This window comes from Balaenoptera borealis (genome assembly GCF_965194805.1).
Source record: "Balaenoptera borealis genome assembly, chromosome: 1".
Lineage (NCBI taxonomy): Eukaryota > Metazoa > Chordata > Mammalia > Artiodactyla > Balaenopteridae > Balaenoptera > Balaenoptera borealis.
The window spans coordinates 193,035,477-193,056,324 of NC_138860.1; the positions used below are offsets into that span (position 1 = coordinate 193,035,477).

The 20,848-nt window shown below is 63.0% G+C and overlaps 1 protein-coding gene across 1 annotated transcript in view; it reads left to right on the plus strand.

The window, feature by feature from the left end:
• The window catches only part of MORN1 (MORN repeat containing 1), a 41,104-nt gene extending 21,501 nt beyond the window's left edge, over positions 1–19,603 (plus strand). Inside the window, exons 10-13 of the mRNA XM_082378603.1 lie at positions 110–193; positions 589–841; positions 1,242–1,366; positions 19,377–19,603. Coding sequence (XP_082234729.1) covers positions 110–193; positions 589–841; positions 1,242–1,366; positions 19,377–19,546 — 632 coding nt within the window. The 3' untranslated portion in view covers positions 19,547–19,603. The remainder of the gene's footprint in view (positions 1–109; positions 194–588; positions 842–1,241; positions 1,367–19,376) is intronic.
• The last annotated feature ends 1,245 nt before the right edge of the window (positions 19,604–20,848 follow it).

A 20,848-nucleotide genomic window follows, 5' to 3' on the forward strand; every position in this document is an offset into this window, starting at 1 on the left:
CGTGTTACGGACCTCTGGGACCCTCTGGTCCCAGTTACGCCCTCTGGACCAGAACCAGAAGCCAATCAAACCACAGTTGTCTCTACACTTGGCTCCTTTTCTCCCCAAGTCCACGACGTTCTGGTGTTTGCCCTGCGTGTCTCCTTTTCGGATCTCAGCAACTCGAGGCTGCACAGGGCCCTCACTGGCACTGGTCAGTGCTCCTTGTTGACCCCGAGCCCCTGAGTGCGTGTGACCAGGCCTGTGCTGGGTGCCTCGGGGATGTAGGCAAGTGGGTGGAGCCCAGCCCCCAGGCCGAGGGGGGAGATGGGTGGCCGTGTGCTCAGTCGGTCCCCCACGGCCCTGAGCCTGTAGCCGGTGAAGCCCTGAGGCCAGCCAGCAAGGAGAGGCCCTCCCAGAGAGTAGGGACCGGTCGGAGCCAGAGGCACAGAGGTGCCCTGCGGCCTGGAACTGGACTCAGGGTCGGGACTCCCAGGACGGGGTGGGGCGGGCAGGCAGAGCGTGGACGGTCGGCCGAGGGCCAAGAGGAGGGGAGGGACCAGGAAGGCGAGCGGAGGGCGAGGTGACCGTGCTCTTGGCCCCTGGCAGTGCCCTGCTCCTCCTGGACACTCTGCTGCAGACATTCCTCACGGAGGCCGGGGTGGGGGGCTGGGGGGGCCCAGGTGCAGCTGCCCCGCCCCCGCGGCCCTCGGCAGCCCCTCTCTCTCCTTCGGGAAAGTGAGCACGGCCGGGTGGTGGAGATCTCCGCGGGCATCCGATACGTGCAGCTCCCAGCCTACTCGGAGGTCAGCTTTTTCAAAGTGGACGATGGTCACAGAGAGACACCCATCCGGACCCCGTTGTGAGTAAGGGTGACCCCGCGCGACACCCATGAGGGTGGGGAGGGGTCCCTCCTCGACTCTGCTCCCCCGAGCCCCTCCCGCACCCCTCCCGCTCCCACCAGGACACTGCGGGCACTGGGGTCACGACGCGCTCTGTCTGGCAGAGGGGAAACCAAGGCAACTTCTGACTGTGGGGTCCGGGCAGGGAGGGGGTCCAGGCAGAGGGCAGGAAGGCAGGCAGGCCAGGGCTGCAGTGCGACACCCTGCCTGCCCCCACTTCCTTCCCACCACCCTGGTCTCCGAGTGGCCACCTCAGCCCTTTCTCCTACCTGGACCGGCCCCTGGACCCCCGTGTCCCCGCAGCCAGGTGTCACCCAGCTCGGTGTCGAGCAGAGCCCAGCCCTGTCCTTCCCTCCACAGCGGGTTCCAGTGCATCTCCTACCCTCGGTCCGGCCCCAAGTCCAGGGCCCTGGAGCCCAGAGCTGCCCTGGAGAGTGCCGGCGCCAACTCCCCACTCCCCGAGGGAGAGCCCTGCGACCTGCCCGGTGAGTGGGGTTAACCAAGGGGTCAGCGGTGGGCAGCACAAGCTCAGGGCTGCATGGGGTGACAGCGGTGCCCCCGAACCTGGGCAGGAGGAAGTGTAGTTGCTCCCTGAGAACAGTGGACCTGGGAGACACGGGACGTCCCGGGAAGACATCCCAGACAGCTCCGAGGGGCGGTCACCATGGCGATGGGTTAAAAGGCAGGCTGGGGGCCGCCAACCTGGCGTCCGGGCTGCTGGTCGTGCTCGCCGTGCAGACCCAGGGCCCCCGGTGGGGGAGGGGCGGGGTGGGGTGGGATGAGTGGTCCGGGCCGCTGCACCGCCGTCCTGGGCTGTCCGCCTGCACAGCCCTCGTTGCCGTGAACGCAGAGTGAAGTCGGTTTGTTCGTCCCCTGTGAGCCTGGCAGCAGGTGAGGCCCCCGGGCCGCTGGTCTCAGGGCTGTTTCTGTCCAGGGCTGTCCCTGGAGGGCGGCAAACCCACCAAGGCCGCTGCCAGCGGGAGGCCTGTGTCGGCCTGGACAGGACACCGCGTAGGAGCCCTCCCCCAGGCCCCCCAGGTCACCCCCGGCTCTGTGGGGACCTTGCGGGCCTGATGGTCACACGTGTTCACCTGGTTTCCCGACCGATTCCACCCTCCCTGGAGCACAGGGCCAACAGCATCTCTGTGTGCGCTCGGCTCCCGGTTCTTCATGGAGATGTGGCTCCAGTGTCAGGCAGAGCCCGCGCACCCCAGGCCCGGGCAGGGGAGACCTGCCTCCGTGGAGTGTGGGCCTAGCTTCGCCACGGGTCTTTTCTGGAATTACTCCCGGAAGCTGGTGCTGGAGCTCGGGCTGAGTTGGTTTAATCACTGCAGTTCACGCTCAGGGATCGAATCCTCCCGCAAACCCAGGGCTCGCGTCTTCGGGGAGAGTGGGCATTTTAGTTAACAGAGGGCGCGTCCCAGCCGAGCATCAGCTGATCAGCTGCCGGGGGCCCCACCTGGTCCCCAGGGCCCTCGACACTCCTGGGAGGGCTGCTCGGTAGTTGGGGCTGGGGTCCCGCCGGGCAGACTCACGCACACTTCGGTTTAGGGCCCTCATGCTCTCCTCAGCCTCTTTTTTTATTTTTAAATTTTTAAAATTTATTTATTTATTTTTGGCTGCGTTGGGTCTTTGTTGCAGTGCGCGGATTTCTCATTGCGGTGGCTTCTCTTGTTGGGAGCACGGGCTCTAGGCACACGGGCTTCAGTAGTTGTGGCACGCGGGCTCAGTAGTTGCGGCTCGTGGGCTCTAGGGCGCAGGCTCAGTAGTTGTGGCTCATGGGCTTAGTTGCTCCGCGGCATGTGGGATCTTCCCGGACCAGGGCTCGAACCCGTGTCCCCTGCATTGGCAGGCGGATTCTCAACCACTGCGCCACCAGGGAAGCCCGTCTCCTCAGCCTCTTGAAGGGGCCCCCATCCCTCCAGTTAGGATTCCAGCCCCGGGCGCAGCCAGGTGGGTGCGGGGCACAGACTTGCCGTGTCCGGGGCCCGAGCCAGACAGGGTGGCCGTGGGGTGCTGAGATGAGGCACGTCCAGACTGAGCCCCGGGTGCCTCCCTCACGGGGTGGGCGGGGCCAGCCTGGCCAGAGACCCCCTCTCTGCTTCCACCTCAGTTTATGGAAGCAAATTTAGCTGCACTGTCGTCGGGGAAAGTGCTCGTATTTCTGTGTAAAAGTGCTCACTGGGCGCCAGGCCCTCCGCTGGGAGGGCTTTCAGAGCCGCTAGGAGGTCTCGGTGGAATGCGAGGAGCCCCGCGTCGGCCGAATGCGGGCCTGCGGGCTGGACGCAGCGCGGCTAGGGCACGGGCATCGAGCTGTAGAAAGTGCCCCATAGGGAAGCCGAGGGGCACAGACCCCCCGGGTTCCGGCCGTCACCCTTCTGCGTTCGGCGCCGAGTCGGAGGGCCCTGGGTCCCCGGCAAGAGCATCTGGGGACCGGCCGGAGAGTGTCCGTCATTTTCCGGCTGACCCTCCCTGGGCTTCAGTTTGCTCTTCTGCCAGATGAGGTGGTCACAGCGTCCACCTCCGGGACGGCTGACCGAGCCCCCGCGCCCCACTCCGTCCCCGTCACAGGTCTGACCCGGAAAGTGCCCCGAGAAGGGAGAGGGCCCACCATCCAGAGGCCAGGGAGGTGGGCTCCCTTCTGCTTTTGCTCCTCTTAGCGCTGATGCTTCCCGTCGTGCGAGTGGGTTCACGCAGGACCGTTCCCGGTGAAAGTCCCCCCCCCCGCCACGGACACGGCTGCAGCAGAGCATCTCGCCCACGATGACACTCGCCCCCTCCACGTACCCGAGCCCCTTGGACGTGTTGCGGGGAGCCCAGGTCGGCCCAGGGTGGTAAACACGCTGCGTCTGTCTGTCCTCCGTCTGTCCTGTGGTGCACGCTCCAGCCCTGCCGCGAGGAGGTGAGCGGTCAGCCGCCAGTGAGAGAAACGGCTTCAACTCGGGGGCCCCACACCCCGTCAGCAGGAAGGCGGACCCTGGGCTGCAGGCCTGAGGGGCACCCAGTCGGACCTGGGACCCTGGTGGGCGGAGCAAAGCCTCAAAGTGGCCAGAGGGGGACACGGGGCTGCTGGGCTAGGGAGGGAGCAAGCCTTTTCTTTTTTCCTTTTTTAATATTTATTTATTTATTTATTTATTTGGCTGCACCGGGTCTTAGTTTTGGCATGCAGGATCTTTAGTTCCGGCGTGCAGGATCTAGTTCCCTGACCAGGGATCGAACCCTGGTCCCCTGTACTCGGAGCACAGAGTCTTAACCATTGGAACACTAGGGAAGTCCCAAGCCTTTTCTAATTCTAATACAATGGCTTATTCTATGACTATATGGGGATAGATATCTTTAACTTTTAAGTTTTATTTATCCCTCATCCTAAAAGAAAGCAGAGTGCGGAGTTCTGGGGCAGGCCCACATGTACAGGGATCAAAAACCAGGAGTCCTTTCCTCATAAGAGTGAACTTCTGTATTCTCAGAACCAGAGAGATAAACCCCATCCCTCTCATGCTCACTCCAGCACGGCTGTGGCCCTTTCTCGCTTGGCTCTCGGACCCAGACCTTCACCAAGGACCCGAGCCCTTTCTCCAGCCAGCACAGGGCCTGGGGGTCTCGGTGGCTGTCTCTGCCTGTGTGCTCACTTGCGCGAGGGCCGTGAGGGGCAGGACGCGGAGGCAGAAGGCGGCCCCTGCTGAGTCCAAGGGCAGGGGCATCGCCGTGGGCCCTGGGAAGCCTGGGGAACGTGCCCTCGGGGCACCGGCCGCAGCCAGGATCCCCACGCGGACAGGTCTCGAAGAGACACAGAGGGTTTCAGATCGAAAGATAATTCAGCACAAGTCCTGAGATAAACTTGGGCCAGGAAATCTCTGAGGTGACAGTTTCTACTGAAGCGAATTACAGGGACCCCCGCACAGAGGAGTCCAGTGAAACGTCCGGCTTCCCTCTCAGCCCAGAGTCGTGGGCACTATTGAACGCCCGCCATGACCGACACATGCCACAGAGCCAGACATGGGACGGCTCTCGCCGAGGCCTTGTCACTGGGCCCCTTGCCCTCACCGGGCGGCTCCACCGTGGTCACCCGTCTCTCCAGCTGACTCTCAGGGCATGGAGCTCACACACGTGCCTGCTTCGTTTGGCTCCTTCCTGGGCAGACCACATGCTAACGGTGAGGCTTGACTGCTTCTTACAACACAGTCGTGGCTTCAACTCCATCGACGTTTGCTGCTCACGTAAGTTCAGAGGCAGGGGTGACATCCTTCCTGATTGCCAGGGACTCCCACTTCTGTTTCCTATTCTGCTACTCTGTGTACCACCTCACGGTCCTCGAGGGTTGCACAAGCACCAGGCAACATGCCCCTATTTCAGCTAGCAGGAAGGGGGAAGCATAAGGAGCGAGGGGCCCTTCGCTTCTAAGAAGCTTCCCTAGGGGCTTCCCTGGTGGCGCAGTGGCTGAGAATCTGCCTGCCAATGCAGGGCACACGGGTTCGAGCCCTGGTCTGGGAGGATCCCACATGCCGCGGAGCAACTAGTCCCGTGAGCCACAACTACTGAGCCTGCGCGTCTGGAGCCTGTGCTCCCAACAAGAGAGGCCGCAATAGTGAGAGGCCCGCGCACCACGATGAAGAGTGGCCCCTGGGCTTCCCTGGTGGCGCAGTGGTTGAGAATCTGCCTGCCAATGCAGGGGACACGGGTTCAAGCCCTGGTCTGGGAAGATCCCACATGCCGCAGAGCAGCTAGGTCCGTGAGCCACAAGTACTGAGCCTGCGTGTCTGGAGCCTGTGCTCCGCAACAAGAGAGGCCGCAATAGTGAGAGGCCTGCGCACCGCGATGAAGAGTGGCCCCCGCTTGCCACAACTAGAGAAAGCCCTCGCACAGAAACGAAGACCCAACACAGCCAAAAATAAATAAATAAATAAATAAATAAGTAAGAAGCTTCCCGGGGGTATCACTCCCACTGCCGCTTACACCTCATTGGCCAGAGCTTGGTTACGTGACCACACCAGGCCATACGGAGACAAGCAACACAATTTGCCAGCTCGGACCAGGTTCTGCCATCAGAGAAGGAGGGGAGGATGGTCAGCCAGCCATCTGCCAAGTGGTTTGGAAGCCCGAGTCAGAAACCATGTCATCATGCTGCACTACCGGCCCCTGCTGGGCGCCAGCTGAGCGGGAAACAGCCTGCGGGCAAGGATCCTGGCCTCCTGCCGCCTCCGTGCCGGTGCCCCCCCGCCCCTCGTCTCCTTTTAGGAAGCAGGCCCCGTCCGTGACCCCTGCCCGCCCTGCGACCTCACCCTGCAGCCCCGCGACAGGACTGTAAGGTCGTGATTAATGGGTTTGGTAAAACGGGCTGGTGGTGAAGATGCTGATTCTGTTAGACCAACGGGGAGTGAAGGAGACAACCGTGGTCGTGCCGTGAGGGTGTTGCAGCCTTGGGAGCTAATGAGGCCCCCCCGGGAGTGGGTGGCCCGCCAGATGGGTCAGGCCGGCTGGGGCTGAGGGCTGGGGGTCCAGAGCTGCCGCCCCCCGGCCCTGCCCTGCCCTCCTGCCATGGGGTTCACTCACCGACAGGAGGCAGTGCCCCGGGCCCTGAGCCGAGGCCCCGGTGGATGAAGGCAGTGCTGGGGGCCTGGCCGCAGGTCGGTCCAGCGGGACCTGGCAGGTGGCACCTGCAGGCCTGCTCCTAGAGGTAGCGCTGGGTGTGGAAGGCGGTCGGCACCGGGTGCAGGTGGGGAGCCGCTGCAAGTGGGGGAGGCCACCCCACCCCCGCCGCTGGAGCACGAAGTCGGGTTCAAACCTCGGAGCAGTTAGGGGTCTCCCAGAGGTTGGAGGTCGGGCTGCCCCAGGACAGGAGGGAGGGAAGGAGGCCCCAAGCAGAAGCATCGCGGCTGAGGCTGACCTGAAGTTAGAGCAGAGCCTGAATCGTCTTACATTTTGAAGCAATTTTCCAGTTCCAACCTGTTCTGAGACTCGTGCCTACAGCCTGGGGTGCGTGAGCACGGACCCCGGCAGGCGGCAGCAGCTACGGGCGCTCGGCACCCTGTGCCCCACGCTCCGCCCCCAGACTTTCCTGGACAGAAGGGGATGTGGCCTCTCAGTCACAGGTTCAGAACCTTGGGCGCCTGGAGCCGAGGCCTGTGCACAAAGGAGGGGCCCCTGGAAGTCACCCCCACTCAGGGGTCTCAGCCCCCCTCCGCCCAGCCTCACCCAGGCCTCCCAGCACCTACCCAGGGGCTCGGCCCTCACCCCACCCCCAGCCGGGGCCAGATTCTCAAGGACGACAGGTCAGCATCTTCCCTCCCGCATCTGGTGGGCAATTAAGAAAGTGGACCCTCTAAAAACTTGGCTTCTAATTATACAAATAAGTAAAAGGAGAAGAGAAAATGCTTTCTCTTTCCCAAGGGCTAATGTCAGTAATATGTAATTCAAACTCTGTATTTTATTATTTTGTTGATATGAAATATCTCAGTTGTTCAATTGTTTTTAACTTTTGAATAGACGATTTGCTTTTCGTTGAGAAGAAAAAAGAATTTCATCGATGTGGACTATTGCCAGATATTCTAAACCCTATTTTGGTTAAATTATAGCACCCAGATTTTAGTTAACAAAGCACATTGATTTTATATTCAAAAAATTTTTTATATTTAGTCTCTTAACCTTTTGTAATTCCCACCCACAGCTTTAAATGGTAGAACCCTTTTATGCTAATTGTTGTCAGTGGGGTGTCTGCCTCGGCCCCCCCCCCCCCCGCGGTAATTTAAGCCCATTGAATCCTAATGCAGGTGCTGGTAATTGCCAGAGGGACATTGTCAGCCTGGCTGAGCCTGGGTGGTTCAAACAATCCCCTGTAAATTGGATTTGGGAACCTAAAAAAGCCATAGCAGTGAGGGAGAACCTCAGATTGCTTTCTTTTTTTTTTAATGCACAAAACCCTCCCAGGAAATGTTTCCAATTGATCTGAGTGGTTCCTCTTTTTCACTGTTGAACAATGGTTTTGAGTATTCATCAGATGGGATCTAGGAAGAATCATCATAATTATAAGATGATTTTAAAAATCAAGGTGCCCTTTGCTGCTAATCCAGTCTTGCCAATAAAGTGGCAGAATGTGTAGCAAAGAACTTCTGGAAATTTCATTGCCTCTTGGGGTGATAACACGTTTTAATATTGTCTGCGGTTAATTATGGCAGAATAGCATGAAAGATCCATACTTTTAAAGGAAAATTTGTGCTATAAATGTCTTGTCTAGGAATCATCCCAGCTAGAGGAAACGTCCCAGAGAAATATAAAAAGATACTGCGTTGCTTCCAGGGCCAACACAGTGGGTAACGATGGAGGTGAACTCAGATGTGAGGGGGGATGTCTGCCTGGAACCAAGCGTCAGGAGGGTGAGGGGTGGGGGCCGCAGGACCCCGAGACCACAGCTCCTGGGAGCCGGGGCCTCAGGGGGTGCCCTCCCCGGGGCTCTCCTGGACACTGGGCCCTCTGGCCCTGCGGCGGCCCTGTGGCCTGGGAGCCCCAGGAAGGAGGAGAGGCCGGTCAGCAGGGCGGTGGGGCCTGACCCCCAGGGTGGGTCCAGCGGGAGCCCCCGCTGGCTCCTCCTTCCCATGGATGGATGTGTGGTCTGGGGCCGGGCAAGAGGACACCAGCCCCTCCCTGTGTCCTGCGACCCCGAGGGCACAACCAGCGGGAGGGCCCCTGCGCTGCCTCGGATACCCCACGCCCTTTGGCCCCGACAGTGGATCTCTGGCGGCCGTTCGGTGGGGCCCACAGGGTGGAGAGCAGAGGGAGGTGGGTTGGCACCCAGGCTCCCAGTGCAGCCGAGGTCTTGCACGGCGGCAAATCTGCACCCCCATGGGTGCTTGCGCTGGGTGCTCATGTGTCCTTAGGAGGGACCGTGCGGCGGGCAACCGGCCTGGCCCGCCCCCTTCAGCCCCCGTCGTGGCCTCGAGGTGAGGACATCCTGCCGGGGGGGCAGGTGGGCTCTTTCCCTATGACCTTGGGGGTCCAGGCCGTCTGCTGGCCGGGCCCCAGACCCCTTAGAACCACCAGACCAGCCAGGGATGGTGGCTTATTGATCTTCAACTTTACATTCTGACAGGGGACCAAGAAGCAAACCCGACCAGTGGCTGCTGGCAGCTTCCAGCATCAGGGGGGGCAGCTCCTGCCTCGCCCCGCGCCCGGGACCCCAAGTCAGCCCTTCTGCCACCCACATGGGTGCCGCCCGTGGGACTTCCCGTCTTCTGTGGTCAGAGCCCGCACCTGTCTGCAGCCTCGCCCCAGGGGCTCTCCTGGGCACACTTTCTGCCCCCGTGTCACCTCACATGTCACCGAGCCTGTGGCCTTCCTGTGTCAGCCCCAACGCTGCCTGTGGGTCCCCGTCCAGGGGGGACAACCCAGGGCACCACACTAGGGTCAGGCTCCTGCACCGGCTGAGGTGCCGGTTGACGCGGCCACGGCCCAGCTGGCAGGGCACCGGGGTCTCGTGGTGCAGGTTGTGGCCTCTACGGTTCAGGAACAGCTTTAGCCTGGAGACTGTTGAGGGCGGCAGGCGAGTCAGGCACCATGACTTGTCCAGGGTCACTGGGCGAGGGGCCAGGACCCGGCCACCGTCAGGAAGCTCGTTCCGAAGGCGCCGGGGTGGGGCTTGCTTGGGGGTCGCTGCTGTCCTGGAGGCCTGGCCTGGGGCCCCCACGGGCGGGGCAGAGTCAGGACAGGGTGACGCGGAGGAGGGGGCTGGGCTGGCAGGGCGCCAGCAGGAGGGGGTCGCCCCGGGCCTGCAGGGCTGCACTCGTGGGCCCGTGAATGCGCGGGTGAGTGCATACCCCAGCTGAGCCTCTGTACACGGGTGTGAATGTGTGTGTGCACCAGAGCGTGGAGGGCCTGTGCACGGGGAGAGCGTTTCCCGTGTGGCTGAGTCCTGTGTGCGAATGAGGCCGTGTGACCGTGTGCACGCTCGTGTGTGTGCGTGTAAGTGTGTACTCGCACCCCTCCGTCAGGGCCTGCCTCCTGGGAGCAGCGCGGGGAAGGGGGCGGCCTCCTGCTCCCAGGTGCCCCGGCCCACCTGCTCCCAGGTGCCTGGCAGCTGGAGCTCCCGCAAGCCCTTTCTCGAAGCCTCAGTATCAGCACGTTTTCTTTTTAAAGGCAGTTTTCAGCTCTGTTCCCTCCTTCCCGCCGGGCCTCGGGCCTCATGCCAGCCCTGCCCTGTGCGGGGGAAGGAGGCCAGAGGCAGAGGCGGTGTGACCTGGGCCGTGCCCCACGCGCCAGCCACGAGTTCTGCGGCCTGATGGTCTCCTAGACACAGCGACAAATACCCCTCCACCCTTTTCTGGAAGAACAGAAGCACATGAGTTCTTTGTTGTTGAGAAGCACAAGCCCCCAGCCTGAGGCTGACTCAGTCCCCTCCGGAAGACAAGCTCCTGCCCCCGGAGACCCCAGACCTCCAGAGGCCCAGCGAGAGCCCCGTGCTGCAGTCCAGGCCTCCTCTGCCTGCTGACCGCCCCCTGCAGGTGGCCCTCACATTGGAAGGCAACCGCCGGCTGCCCCACTTCAGGCCATTTCATGGCCCCTGAGGCCTGTAACCAGGGCCGTCCGAGACCCCCAGGATGGATGTCGTCGAAGTGGCAGCTTTAGAAATGGCAACTTCCCAGCAAGTGAAAGGACACATCACCGCAGGAGAGACCTTGGACGCAGCGTCCTCGGGCCCCTCCCCACCCCCACTCCTCCACCCAGGACGAGGCCGCTGCTTAGTGAGCCGCGTGCAGGACACAGAGTGAGCACACGGGGAGCACAGGGGCCGCTGGCTGCTTTCCAGTCTCTAGCCAAGGACTGCGGGGACGGACAGGGACCCGTGGCTTAGTGGGCACCTCCAGGGGCCCCCGTGTGGGTGGCCGGCAGCTCACCTCTCCCTGCAGGGCTGGGGCCCCGGCACAGTCCTCCCCCGGGCCCGTGGGGCCTGCCCAGCCGTGCTCTGCCAGGCTGCGTGCAAACGGCTTGGCTGGGGGAGCCTCGTGGAGGCGGGGAGTGGGCGGGGGTGTCAGAAACAGGCTCGGAGAGAACCCCAGCTTCGTTCCCCAGCCCTGGCAGCTTGCCCCTCGTGTTCCTCAGAGTGCCAGTGGGCCGGTCTGAAACCAGCAGCGTGCCCTCGACGGGGCAGGACGCCCCAGCGCGCCGTCTCTGAAAAGGGGGAGTTTTCAGCCGAACTTCGGTGCGTACAGAGCACGCAGCTCCTTTCAGACAGAAGCACGACTGGCAGCGGGAACGCGGCAGACAGAAAGCTCGGGCTGTAGGAACACGCGTCCTGTCCCTGCTGAGCGTCCAGAGAGGACGTGGGCCAGTGGGGACGATGGCCTTGCTTCACAAAAGGACGGGGCAGGGCTTCCCTGGTGGCGCAGTGGTTGAGAATCTGCCTGCCAATGCAGGGGACACGGGTTCGAGCCCTGGTCTGGGAAGATCCCACATGCCACGGAGCAACTGGGCCCGTGAGCCACAACTACTGAGCCTGCGCGTCTGGAGCCTGTGCTCGGAAACAAGAGAGGCCACGACAGTGAAGAGGCCCGCACACCGTGATGAAGAGTGGCCCCCGCTTGCCGCAACTAGGGAAAGCCCTCGCACAGAAACGAAGACCCAACACAGCCAAAAATAAATAAATAAATACATACATACATACATAAATAAAAATTAAAAAAAAAAAAAAGGACGGGGCAACACCAGGGTCGGGCTTCTGCTCAGTAACCGGTGCCGTGGCCCCAGAGGCGGGATCTGCTGACCTCAGCCTGGGGTGGCTGCCGGGGCCCGGACCTCGCTCTGCCGGGGGTCCTGATCCACAGGCGCCCCACCACAGGGACTGGAGATTCCAAATGCCCACCATGCCCACCCCTCCCAGGCCAAGCCAGGTCACGGTCCCCTTGCTAGCCTGGAAATTCTCGAGTTTGAAAATCTCTTAATAAAAAAATAAGCCAAACCTCGCCCCCGGGCGGGTAAGAGGGCCCAGTTACAGATGAGGCACTATATTCCCCACACAGTGAATTTCTGCTTCCGGGGCTGATTCTCAGGCCCGTGTCTCCACCCCAGGTGCAGGCAGCCTGGACAGACGAGGCTGAGGTGGAGGAGGGTGCCCTTGCAGGGGCTCCTGAGGGACCTGCGGGTCCAGCCCTGGGATCTCTTCAAAGACAAGATCCGTGCACCCGCCTCCACCCCAGTCATGCCTACAGAGCAGCAGGGCCCCTTGGCTGGAGCTGGCTGTCCTCAGTTTCCCCCTCCATAAATAGGGAGACAACGACTCCTTCTCTAGGCTGAGGTGAGGGTTAAATGCGTGTAAACCACATGGGAGGAGCTTAGCAAAGGATCTGGCCCCTGGAGAGTGTAGAGTGACCGTACTGTGGATGTGAGAACGATCCTGGTGGTGACATCAGTGATGGTGATGATGGTGGTGTTGTTAGTGATGGTGGGGATGATGGTGATGGTGGGGACAGTGATGGTGATGGTGGTGATGATGGTGAGGATGATGGTGATGATGATGATGACGGTGGTGATACTGAGGATGGTGAGGATGATGGTGATGGTGGTGATGATGATGGTGATGATGATGGTGGTGATGATGATGGTGGTGATGGTGATGGTGGTGATGATGGTGATGGTGATGATGAAGGTGATGTTAATGGTGATGATGATGGTGGTGATGATGGTGGTGATACTGAGGATGGTGAGGATGATGATGATGATGATGGTGATGGTGGTGATGATGATGATGGTGATGATGATGATGATGATGGTGATGATGATGATGGTGATGATGATGATGATGGTGGTGATGATGATGATGGTGATGGTGATGATGGTGATGGTGATGATGATGATGATGGTGGTGATGATGATGGTGGTGATGGTGGTGATGATGATGGTGGTGATGGTGATGATGATGATGATGGTGATGGTGATGATGGTGATGATGATGATGGTGATGATGATGGTGATGATGATGATGGGGATGATGATGATGATGGTGATGATGGTGATGATGATGATGATGGGGATGAAGGTGATGATGATGATGATGGTGATGATGATGATGATGATGGTGATGGTGATGATGATGGTGGTGATGATGATGGTGGTGATGGTGATGATGAAGGTGATGTTAATGGTGATGATGATGGTGGTGATGATGGTGGTGATACTGAGGATGGTGAGGATGATGATGATGGTGATGATGATGGTGATGTTAATGGTGATGGTGATGGTGGTGATGGGGATGATGGTGTTGATGGTGATGATGGTGATGGTGATGATGGTGATGGTGATGGTGGTGATGGGGATGATGGTGGTAGTCAGGCTGGCGAGGACAATGCAGCAGGCAGACCTGGTCCTAAGGACACCTAAGGACTGAGGCTATAAGAGCCAGGAGGGACTGTCCAGGAGAAGCAGGCTTCACTCCTTGGGATGTCAGCAGCCAAACTAGGCATGGAAGGAGGCCCAAGGGCGAGTGTGTTTGGGGGTGGAGGAGCCGGTGGAGGTGGGCAGCAGGGAAGCTGGAGAAAAGCACAGGCAGATGGGGGCCCTGGGAGGTGAGGAGGAGCCAGGAGGAGATGGAAGAGGCCCCTGAGTCTGGCGCAGGTTGGGAGGGACTCTTGTGTGGCAGCGTGGATGAAAGGGGGAATGGGAACTGGGTAGGAAGGTGGGTGTGAGGGCCCTGAGCCCCTGGGGGCAGAGGCAGCATGAAGGGCTGGAGCAGGGAAGCCAGGGCATCACTCGGCTGGAGAGCTACCACTCGCTTCCTGTGTTCTTTCTCGAGGAGCCTGGCTTCGTTTTTCTGTAACAGAAACAATCCCCACTTGGTGTAGGATGCTCGCAGCTGGATCTTGGGTTGAGTTGTCCAGAGGGTGCCAGGTGGGGTCAGAAGGCAGGACTCCTGGTGGATGTCCGGCCACGCCTAGGGGACAGTAGCCCGTCCACTCTGGTCCCTGCCGGCTCCAAACGGACCCACCTGCAGGGTTTTGAGCAGGCAGCCATGGCCTGTCTTCCTCCTCCTGGCCTGGACCATCTCCTGGTACCAAATGGTTCACGGGCGCCAGACTTGATTCCCGGCTCCAGGGTCAGGAGGGCAGGAGTGGGAGGGTCGAGGGGTCCCTGCTCCGCCTCTGGTCACCTGTGGGGCTCAGGGCGCACTCCGCTCTCCCAGCCACACCGCTCACCCCATCGGCCAAGAGGACAGGCTGACCCATTAGATGTCAGCAGCTCGGAGCTGCACTTCCCCTGCTGCAGGCATTTCTGTCACTCTCATCTCCCTGGACAGGACACACGCGTCCACTGCTGAGGCGAGCCCGTGCCCATGGGGTCCGCTGCATGGGAAGTGCCGCTGCGATAGCTCCGCAGGACGCGGACGGCAGGACAAGTGTAGGGGGAGCCCGTCTAGACACGCAGAGCACGCCTTCTGGCTGGCTTGCCAAATGCACGTGGAGGAGCCCCAGACAGGACCCAGTGAGAGTGGGGGAAGGCACTTCCTCTTTCTCCTGCCCTCCTCCCCATCCTCCAGGAACCGTGGCAGGGCTGGGGAGGCATCCCTCAGAGGTTTTTGCCAGACGTTAGGAAGCCCTCCGAGGCAGACACCACCAACAGGACCAAGGCCCGGTCCGTGAGGGGCGGCTCTGTCTAGGGGCTCTGCATCCTCAGCCACTTCCCCAGGTTGGCAGCAGGCGGTCCGTCCAGAAGGGCACGGGCAGCGGCCCTGGGCTGGAGACCTCCCTGGGCAGGGGAGCATGAGAGTTGGGACATGTGTGCATGCGTGCCTGTGTGTGCACACGTGTGCCACGTGGGGAGACAGCTGACAGCATCGGGGACTCTGGACAGAGGTCAGCAGGCCTGGTGGCAGGGGAGCCCGGTACAGATGCCCCCAGACCCTCTCTGCCTGCGTCCGGCTGATGAGAGACCCTCCAGGCCAGACCCCAGGCCACAGCAGAGCTGTGTGCGCCCACTGGACAAACAGGGGTCGGGGGGCTGGCACGCAGCCCAGAGGGGGCCCTCGCCAGGGCACTGGGCGGCTGGAGAAGGGGCCTGAGGGTGCCCACCTGGCCGTGCACAGCCCTAAAGGATGCCTCCCCCCCCCCCGGTCATGGAGACCCAGGGCCCACGTGTCCTCCCTGCATGGCCCTCCCTGCTTCACTGGCTGCCCAGGTGCTCGTGTGTCCCTGTCTCTGTAACCCGCCAGCCCCTCGCTGATGTAGTCTGCCCTGAAGGCTTGCGCGGTGTGTCTGGTCACCAACAGACGGGATGGCTTGTCCGCTTCGGGCTGATAAGCTCTCAGGGGTTTGAGTCTCGCAAATGGAGGAAACATCCGGCCTAGAGCTGCCTCTCCCCCGGGTAACAGCCGGGCCTGCATGAGGTCTCTGCGCCTCTCGCCTCTGCGTCCTACACAGGTGATTAGCGAGTCTAATTGAGTCGGCTGTAAAAAGATAATTAATTGGCATTTCCCTCCCGGAGAGGTCAAGCTGCCCGATCTCCCTGGCCAGCAGTGACCTTTATCTTGCTGATAAAGCCATAATTGTTGTAATTAAAATCGACATAAAGGCTTCAGAAGTCACTCCCCAGAGCTGGAGTCTCGCGTCTGCTCGCAGGGCCGCCTGGCTGGGGAGGCCCCAGCAATGCGCCAGGAGCAGCCCCAAGGGCCCTGGAGGCCAAGGCGGGACCCGCCCCCAGGAACACTGTCCCCTTTGGAGCATAAGGGGGTGAGGGCGTTGCTTCCTCTTGCGTGGCATCCTCAGGGCCCACGGAGTCCAGAGTGAGGGCTGATCGCTCCTCAGGGCATTTGATGCACTTGAAGTGGCCTCTCGGCCCGTGCAAGCTCGGCCAGGAGAACGGCTGGCTGGCCTGTCCCCAGGGGCGCTCTGCGGGGGCAGTGCCGTGGCCTCGCCGTGTGCCCGGCGGTGTCTCTGCGGCTGTCTGTTGTCAGAAGTGGGGTCTTGCCTCCCGTGGGGGGGCACCCCCCTTTCCTGTTGGTGGTTCGGCCTCTCGCGACCAGGTTGGCCACAGAGCAGGCAGGGTGAGGAGGGGCTGCGGAAGGGGCCATCGCACCTGCAGCAACGTCCTGGGGAGGGGTGTGGGCAGGGGCCGGCAGGGCCAAGGCCCAGAAGGCTCAGCAGGGCTCAGCCGTAAGCGAGGACGGGACCGGCTCGCGCCCAGGGTGCAGGCGGAAGTCGGTCTGTGGGTCTGGTTGCGGGTCCGTGTGCTGGAGCGTGAGGCATGTACTGGACGGCCGGAGCTGGGCCGAGGCCAGCGGGGCCGGATCTGAGACGGTGGCCGCAGCGCTGCGGGCAAACGAGGACCAAGAGGGTTTGGGGAAACCAGTATCAGGCAGAATCGAGGGTGTCGCCCAGGTTCCTGGCGGAGTAACCAGTGGGTGGTGGGGCCCGTCACCAAGGGGGGGACCGAGCTGCAGGAGGGGCGGGAATCAGGTCTGGGGGACCCAGAACACCAGGTGAGGAGACAGTACGTGGGGGTGTCCGCAGGGAGCTGAGACAGGTGAGGAGAGGCCAGTCCGCCCCCGGACGGCACATCAGGTGTCCCGCAGAGGGGCCGGGAGGGAGGCAGATGGGGCGGCGGGAGGAGGTCGGCCATGGCTGCTGCTGCTGGGGGTGGGGGAGGCCCGGAGCCGCCGCAGACGCGGAGCAGCTTGTGCTGACCGCCCCGGCGCTCCAGCGAGGCCGACCGGTGAGCCACCGCTCCTGGCAGGAGAGCAGAATCCGCGAGGCCTCTCCGCCCCTGCTGTGAGCTCCTCGCCTCCGTCCCGGGGGGTCCAAGCCCCCCACGAGGCTTTGGGCCTTCTCGAGCCCCCTCACCCAGGCCAGCATGCATCTCCCCAGCCTGTCTCCAGACGGTCCTGGACACCACCCACCCCACAAGCGCTCCACACCGCAGTCCGTGCGCGGGCCACCTGAGGACGGGGTGGCCGGGGACGGCAGGCTTGGACATCACACAGCAGAGCCGACAGAAGCTGAGTGGCCCAGTGGACGGGCCAGGAAGCCACCGTCCAGCCAAGACAGAGGCGGCCAGGAGCATGTCCGAGACGGGGGTCAGCGAGCGGGGCTGAGCGTGGCCAGGCCGGACTGCGCTCTGGGGGCCGCGGGGGCAGCGGCCCGGCTCCATGGGGAGCAGCTCGAAGGGCAAGGAGGACCCTGGGGTCCCACCGAGGGCAGAGCGGGCAGCAGGCGGGCAGTGCTGGGGCCCGCGAGGTCGCGGTGGGCACGGAGAGCGTAGTGGTTCAGAGTCGAAAGTATATGTGGCAGAGCTGGCGTCGCTGGGGCTGCTGAGAGCAGAGGCGGCGCGCGGTGGGGGGGCACGGAGGCTGCCCCGGCTTCTGGCTCAAGCGCCTGGAGTGGGTGCCAATCACCAGGACGGCGGTGGGCAGATTGGGGGGGTTCCCCCTGAGCAGATGAGGCCGGCGAGTGGAGGCGGCAGGAAGCGGCCAGGTGTCCAGCACGGGCAGCACGTGTTTGTGGGGATGGGCACCGCTCAGTCTCCTGTGTCCAGGATCCCAGTTCCAAAGGCTGCCCCGCCACCCGCCCCTCCTTCCCCTGTGGGGCCATCCACTGGGGTCAGATGCACTTCCCAGCCCCCAGTCCCAGGCCAGGGTCCAAATGCACCTGAATCTAGGAAGATTCCACCCCAGGACTGCAGACACAGCTGCCGCTGGGGTTTAAGCCATTTCGTGCCGGGCCTTGGAGCCCCCTGCCCTTCTGTCCCTGGATGGCGCACGGCGTGTCCCGGGGGGTCAGGAATGCCCGCCCTCGTGGCCGAGATGGAGGCGGTCCTGAGCCGCCATCGGGTTCGCCATGCCCTCTCCCCGCCTCGTCCACCCCGTTGGTTTCCGAGACCTGGGCTCCGAGGCTGCCTGTGATGGTCGGGAGGACGGGCCTCTTCAAACAGCCCTGCTGGCACCCAGAGCCGGGGGGCGGCAGCTCACCCCCCGGCCACCAGCCCCTGGCAGTGGCATTTTGTGGGCCCAGGTCTGAGGTTACTTCTCCAGGAGGGACGGCGGCCCTGGCAAGCCCAGCTCCGCCTGGCGCCACTAGCAGGGTCACCTTGTCAGAGCACAGCGCAGGGTCTCTATTGTCCAGAGGTGTTGAGAAAAGAGGCAGGAGAAGTTAGCGCCTCGTGAAGTCGCGTGGAAGCCGGCGGTGCGTTAAGAAATGGAAATGACGCCGTCAGCAGCACAGCTCCTGTCGTTGCCCAGGACGTAAATAGTGTGAGGGCAGCAGCAGCTAACGAGGGGAGGACGATAGCAGAGAACGTCCTTGCGGAAGGGAAGACTTTCCTTTTTATAATGTGCCATAATGATGAGATGAAGACACCTCCGAGAGAAATAATTCCCCACCTGTAATTTGGAAATTCTTCTGGGACCCGTCTCCACCTCTCCCTGCAGAAGCTGGGCTCCGGAGAAGGCGCGTTAATGCCTGCGGCCCCAGGGCCCCATCCAGAGCATGGATGACAGGGGCCCCCCCACCAAGGGGGGCCGATGAAGGGTCCACCGTGCAGACTCTGCTGGCAGGAGCGTCCAGCCACCTCCCGGAGGCTCCTCCCCACTGGTGTGCAGGGCAGAAGTGGGCAGCAGAGCCCTGAGTCCAGCCCCCATAGGACAGTGGGCCTGATGGGCCTGTGTTTGGGACGGTCCTGGGGTGACCCTGCACCAACGCCACATCGCAGAGTCCCCTGCAAGCTCAGCTGTCGGCCTCTGTGCAGAAAAGGCAGAGTGCGGAGGTGCGGGGCTGGGGCTGCACCCCTGTCTGTGAGCGGCCTGAGCACGGGGGCGGGCCCGCCAGAGGAAACGCTCCCTATCACCCTCACACCTTGGGGCCCCAGGGGGAGGAGGGGTGGAGGAAGCCGGGGTGAGGAGCAGTCCCAGGGGGCACCCGCTGCAGGACAGGCCCGCTGAGCCCAGCCCTCTGACATTCTCCAGCACTGGAGGGCGGCAGGGTCTCCTGGGGGGCGGCCGCAGCCCCATCCATGCTCCTCGCCGTCACGGGTGCGGTCTGACGTCACCCGCACCGGGCAGCCATCGTCCAGCAGGAATGTGCTCTGGTCACACTGTTCAGAAGCGGGCGCTGGGCTCTGCCTGGCCGAGCACAAGGCCTCTGACCTGCGGCCTGCCCCGGGCAGCCAGGGCCTCAGCCGGCAGGGGCCTTGCGACAGGAGACCCTCCCAGCCCCAAAGCATAGCCTGCCAGGCCCGGTGGCAGACCCCAGATGAAGGGGCGTCAAAGGGCCGTGGCCCCCAAAGCGTACCAAGCCTGCTCCGTCTCACCGGGCCTGGCCTGGCCCTGCCTGGGGATGGCCACGTGGCCCCACTCCGGGCAGTAGGGCCAGGCCCCCAGGGCCCCCGTGGCCACCGTGGCTCGACCACCTCAGCCACACAAGTCACGCTTCAAAGAGGCCACGTGAAATGTTCTTCCCAACTTTTGTTTTGTGGCACTTAAAGGGCCTTTTCGTTCTTCATTTTTCTGGAAAACCTCTTTCCCCTCAGCTGGGGGACACAAGCCCCGCTGTCCTGAGGACCGTCGGCCAGCAGAGCACAGCTGCGCCCAGTTCTCTGCCGTCCGCCTCGGGCCCCCTGCACCCGGGTACCACCCCATCCTCTTCCTGGACAGCCTTCGCGAGGCGAGGCGGGAGAGCCCCACGTGGCTCAGACACTGAGGCCAGCGCGGGGGGCGGGGGAGCGGAGCACCACGGGGAGCCCCTCCGAGCCCCACCCGCTCCTTCTATAAGGCGGGCAGCAGGCCCAGAGGCCTGGGCTGCAGGAGGACGACGCCCACAGTGCAGGACCCGCCAGGAGACAGCAGGTAGGAGAGGTCGACCCCACTCCCGGGCGCCTGGGGGCTTGGTATGGCCTCCCCATCAGCTGGGCCACAGGCAGGGCCTCCCAGGTGTGTGCATTCGAGGACGGGGGCCCTTCTCCACCCGCCTGCCCGGTGTCCCCAGGCCTGGGCACGGAGGCCGCAAGCAAGACCTCTGTCTGCCGTGGCATCACACATGCTTCCGTGGCCTGGGGCGAGGGGGGCCCGGGGCCCGGTCCAGGACGGCGACGTCCCCGCAGCACCGAGGGCCTCGCCTGGGATGGGGCAGTGGGGGTGGAGCCCCACCGGTATCCCGCGGCTGTCCCACGTGGGGACTCGCTCAGCCGGGCCCGAGGCGTGTGGAGCAGAGTGGTCACAGGGGATCTCTTCCTCGCGGGGCCTGCGGGACGCTCCAGCATGTGGACAGAGGCCGGGGGCCACTGGGCGGGGAAGCAGGCCCTCAGGCGGTGGGCGGGCACCGTGGGCTGGCGCTTTGTCTCCCCACATCCCTCCCTGCCCCACACGGACGCTCAGGCCACCACCACACACCCTGGGCCATAACCAGCCCATCCTACAGGCCGGGAGACCGCGGCTCGCCCAGGCTGAGTTGGGGTTTCTGTCTGACAAAGTGGGCAGGGCTGTGTGGGGAGGCGAGGGGACACCCCTCTGCTGTTCCTTCTCAGACACACGCTCCCTGCAGCGCTGACCCTGCCCCGCGGGAGGAAGGCTGGATTCCAGAGAAACTTCCTGGGAGCCCCTCACCCGCCCCCGCCAAGCCACACAGCCCAGCCCCAGAGGCTCGGGCGGGACTGACCCTCACCCGCCTCCAGACCCGAGTGCCTGGGAGCCCTGAGCACGGGGCAGCCCTCCACGGAGCCGCCAGCGCCCCGCCACCTGGGGCCCCCTTCACGGGTGGAACCTGTGAGGTGTGGCCAGGCGGAGCAGACCCGGGCTGGCAACTCGGCCGCGACACCCGGAGAATACAAGCACCGCTCCTGAAAGATAGGAGCCCTCCTTCCCTAGACAGGCAGCCGGGCCCTGGGTGGGCGGGGAGGGAGGACACGGCCCCTCAGGGGCCGGGGAGGGGTGCCAGGCCCTCCGAGACGCTCGCCTGCCACCAAGGCCCGGCCTCCGACCCGAGCGTGAGGCTTGCCAGCCACGG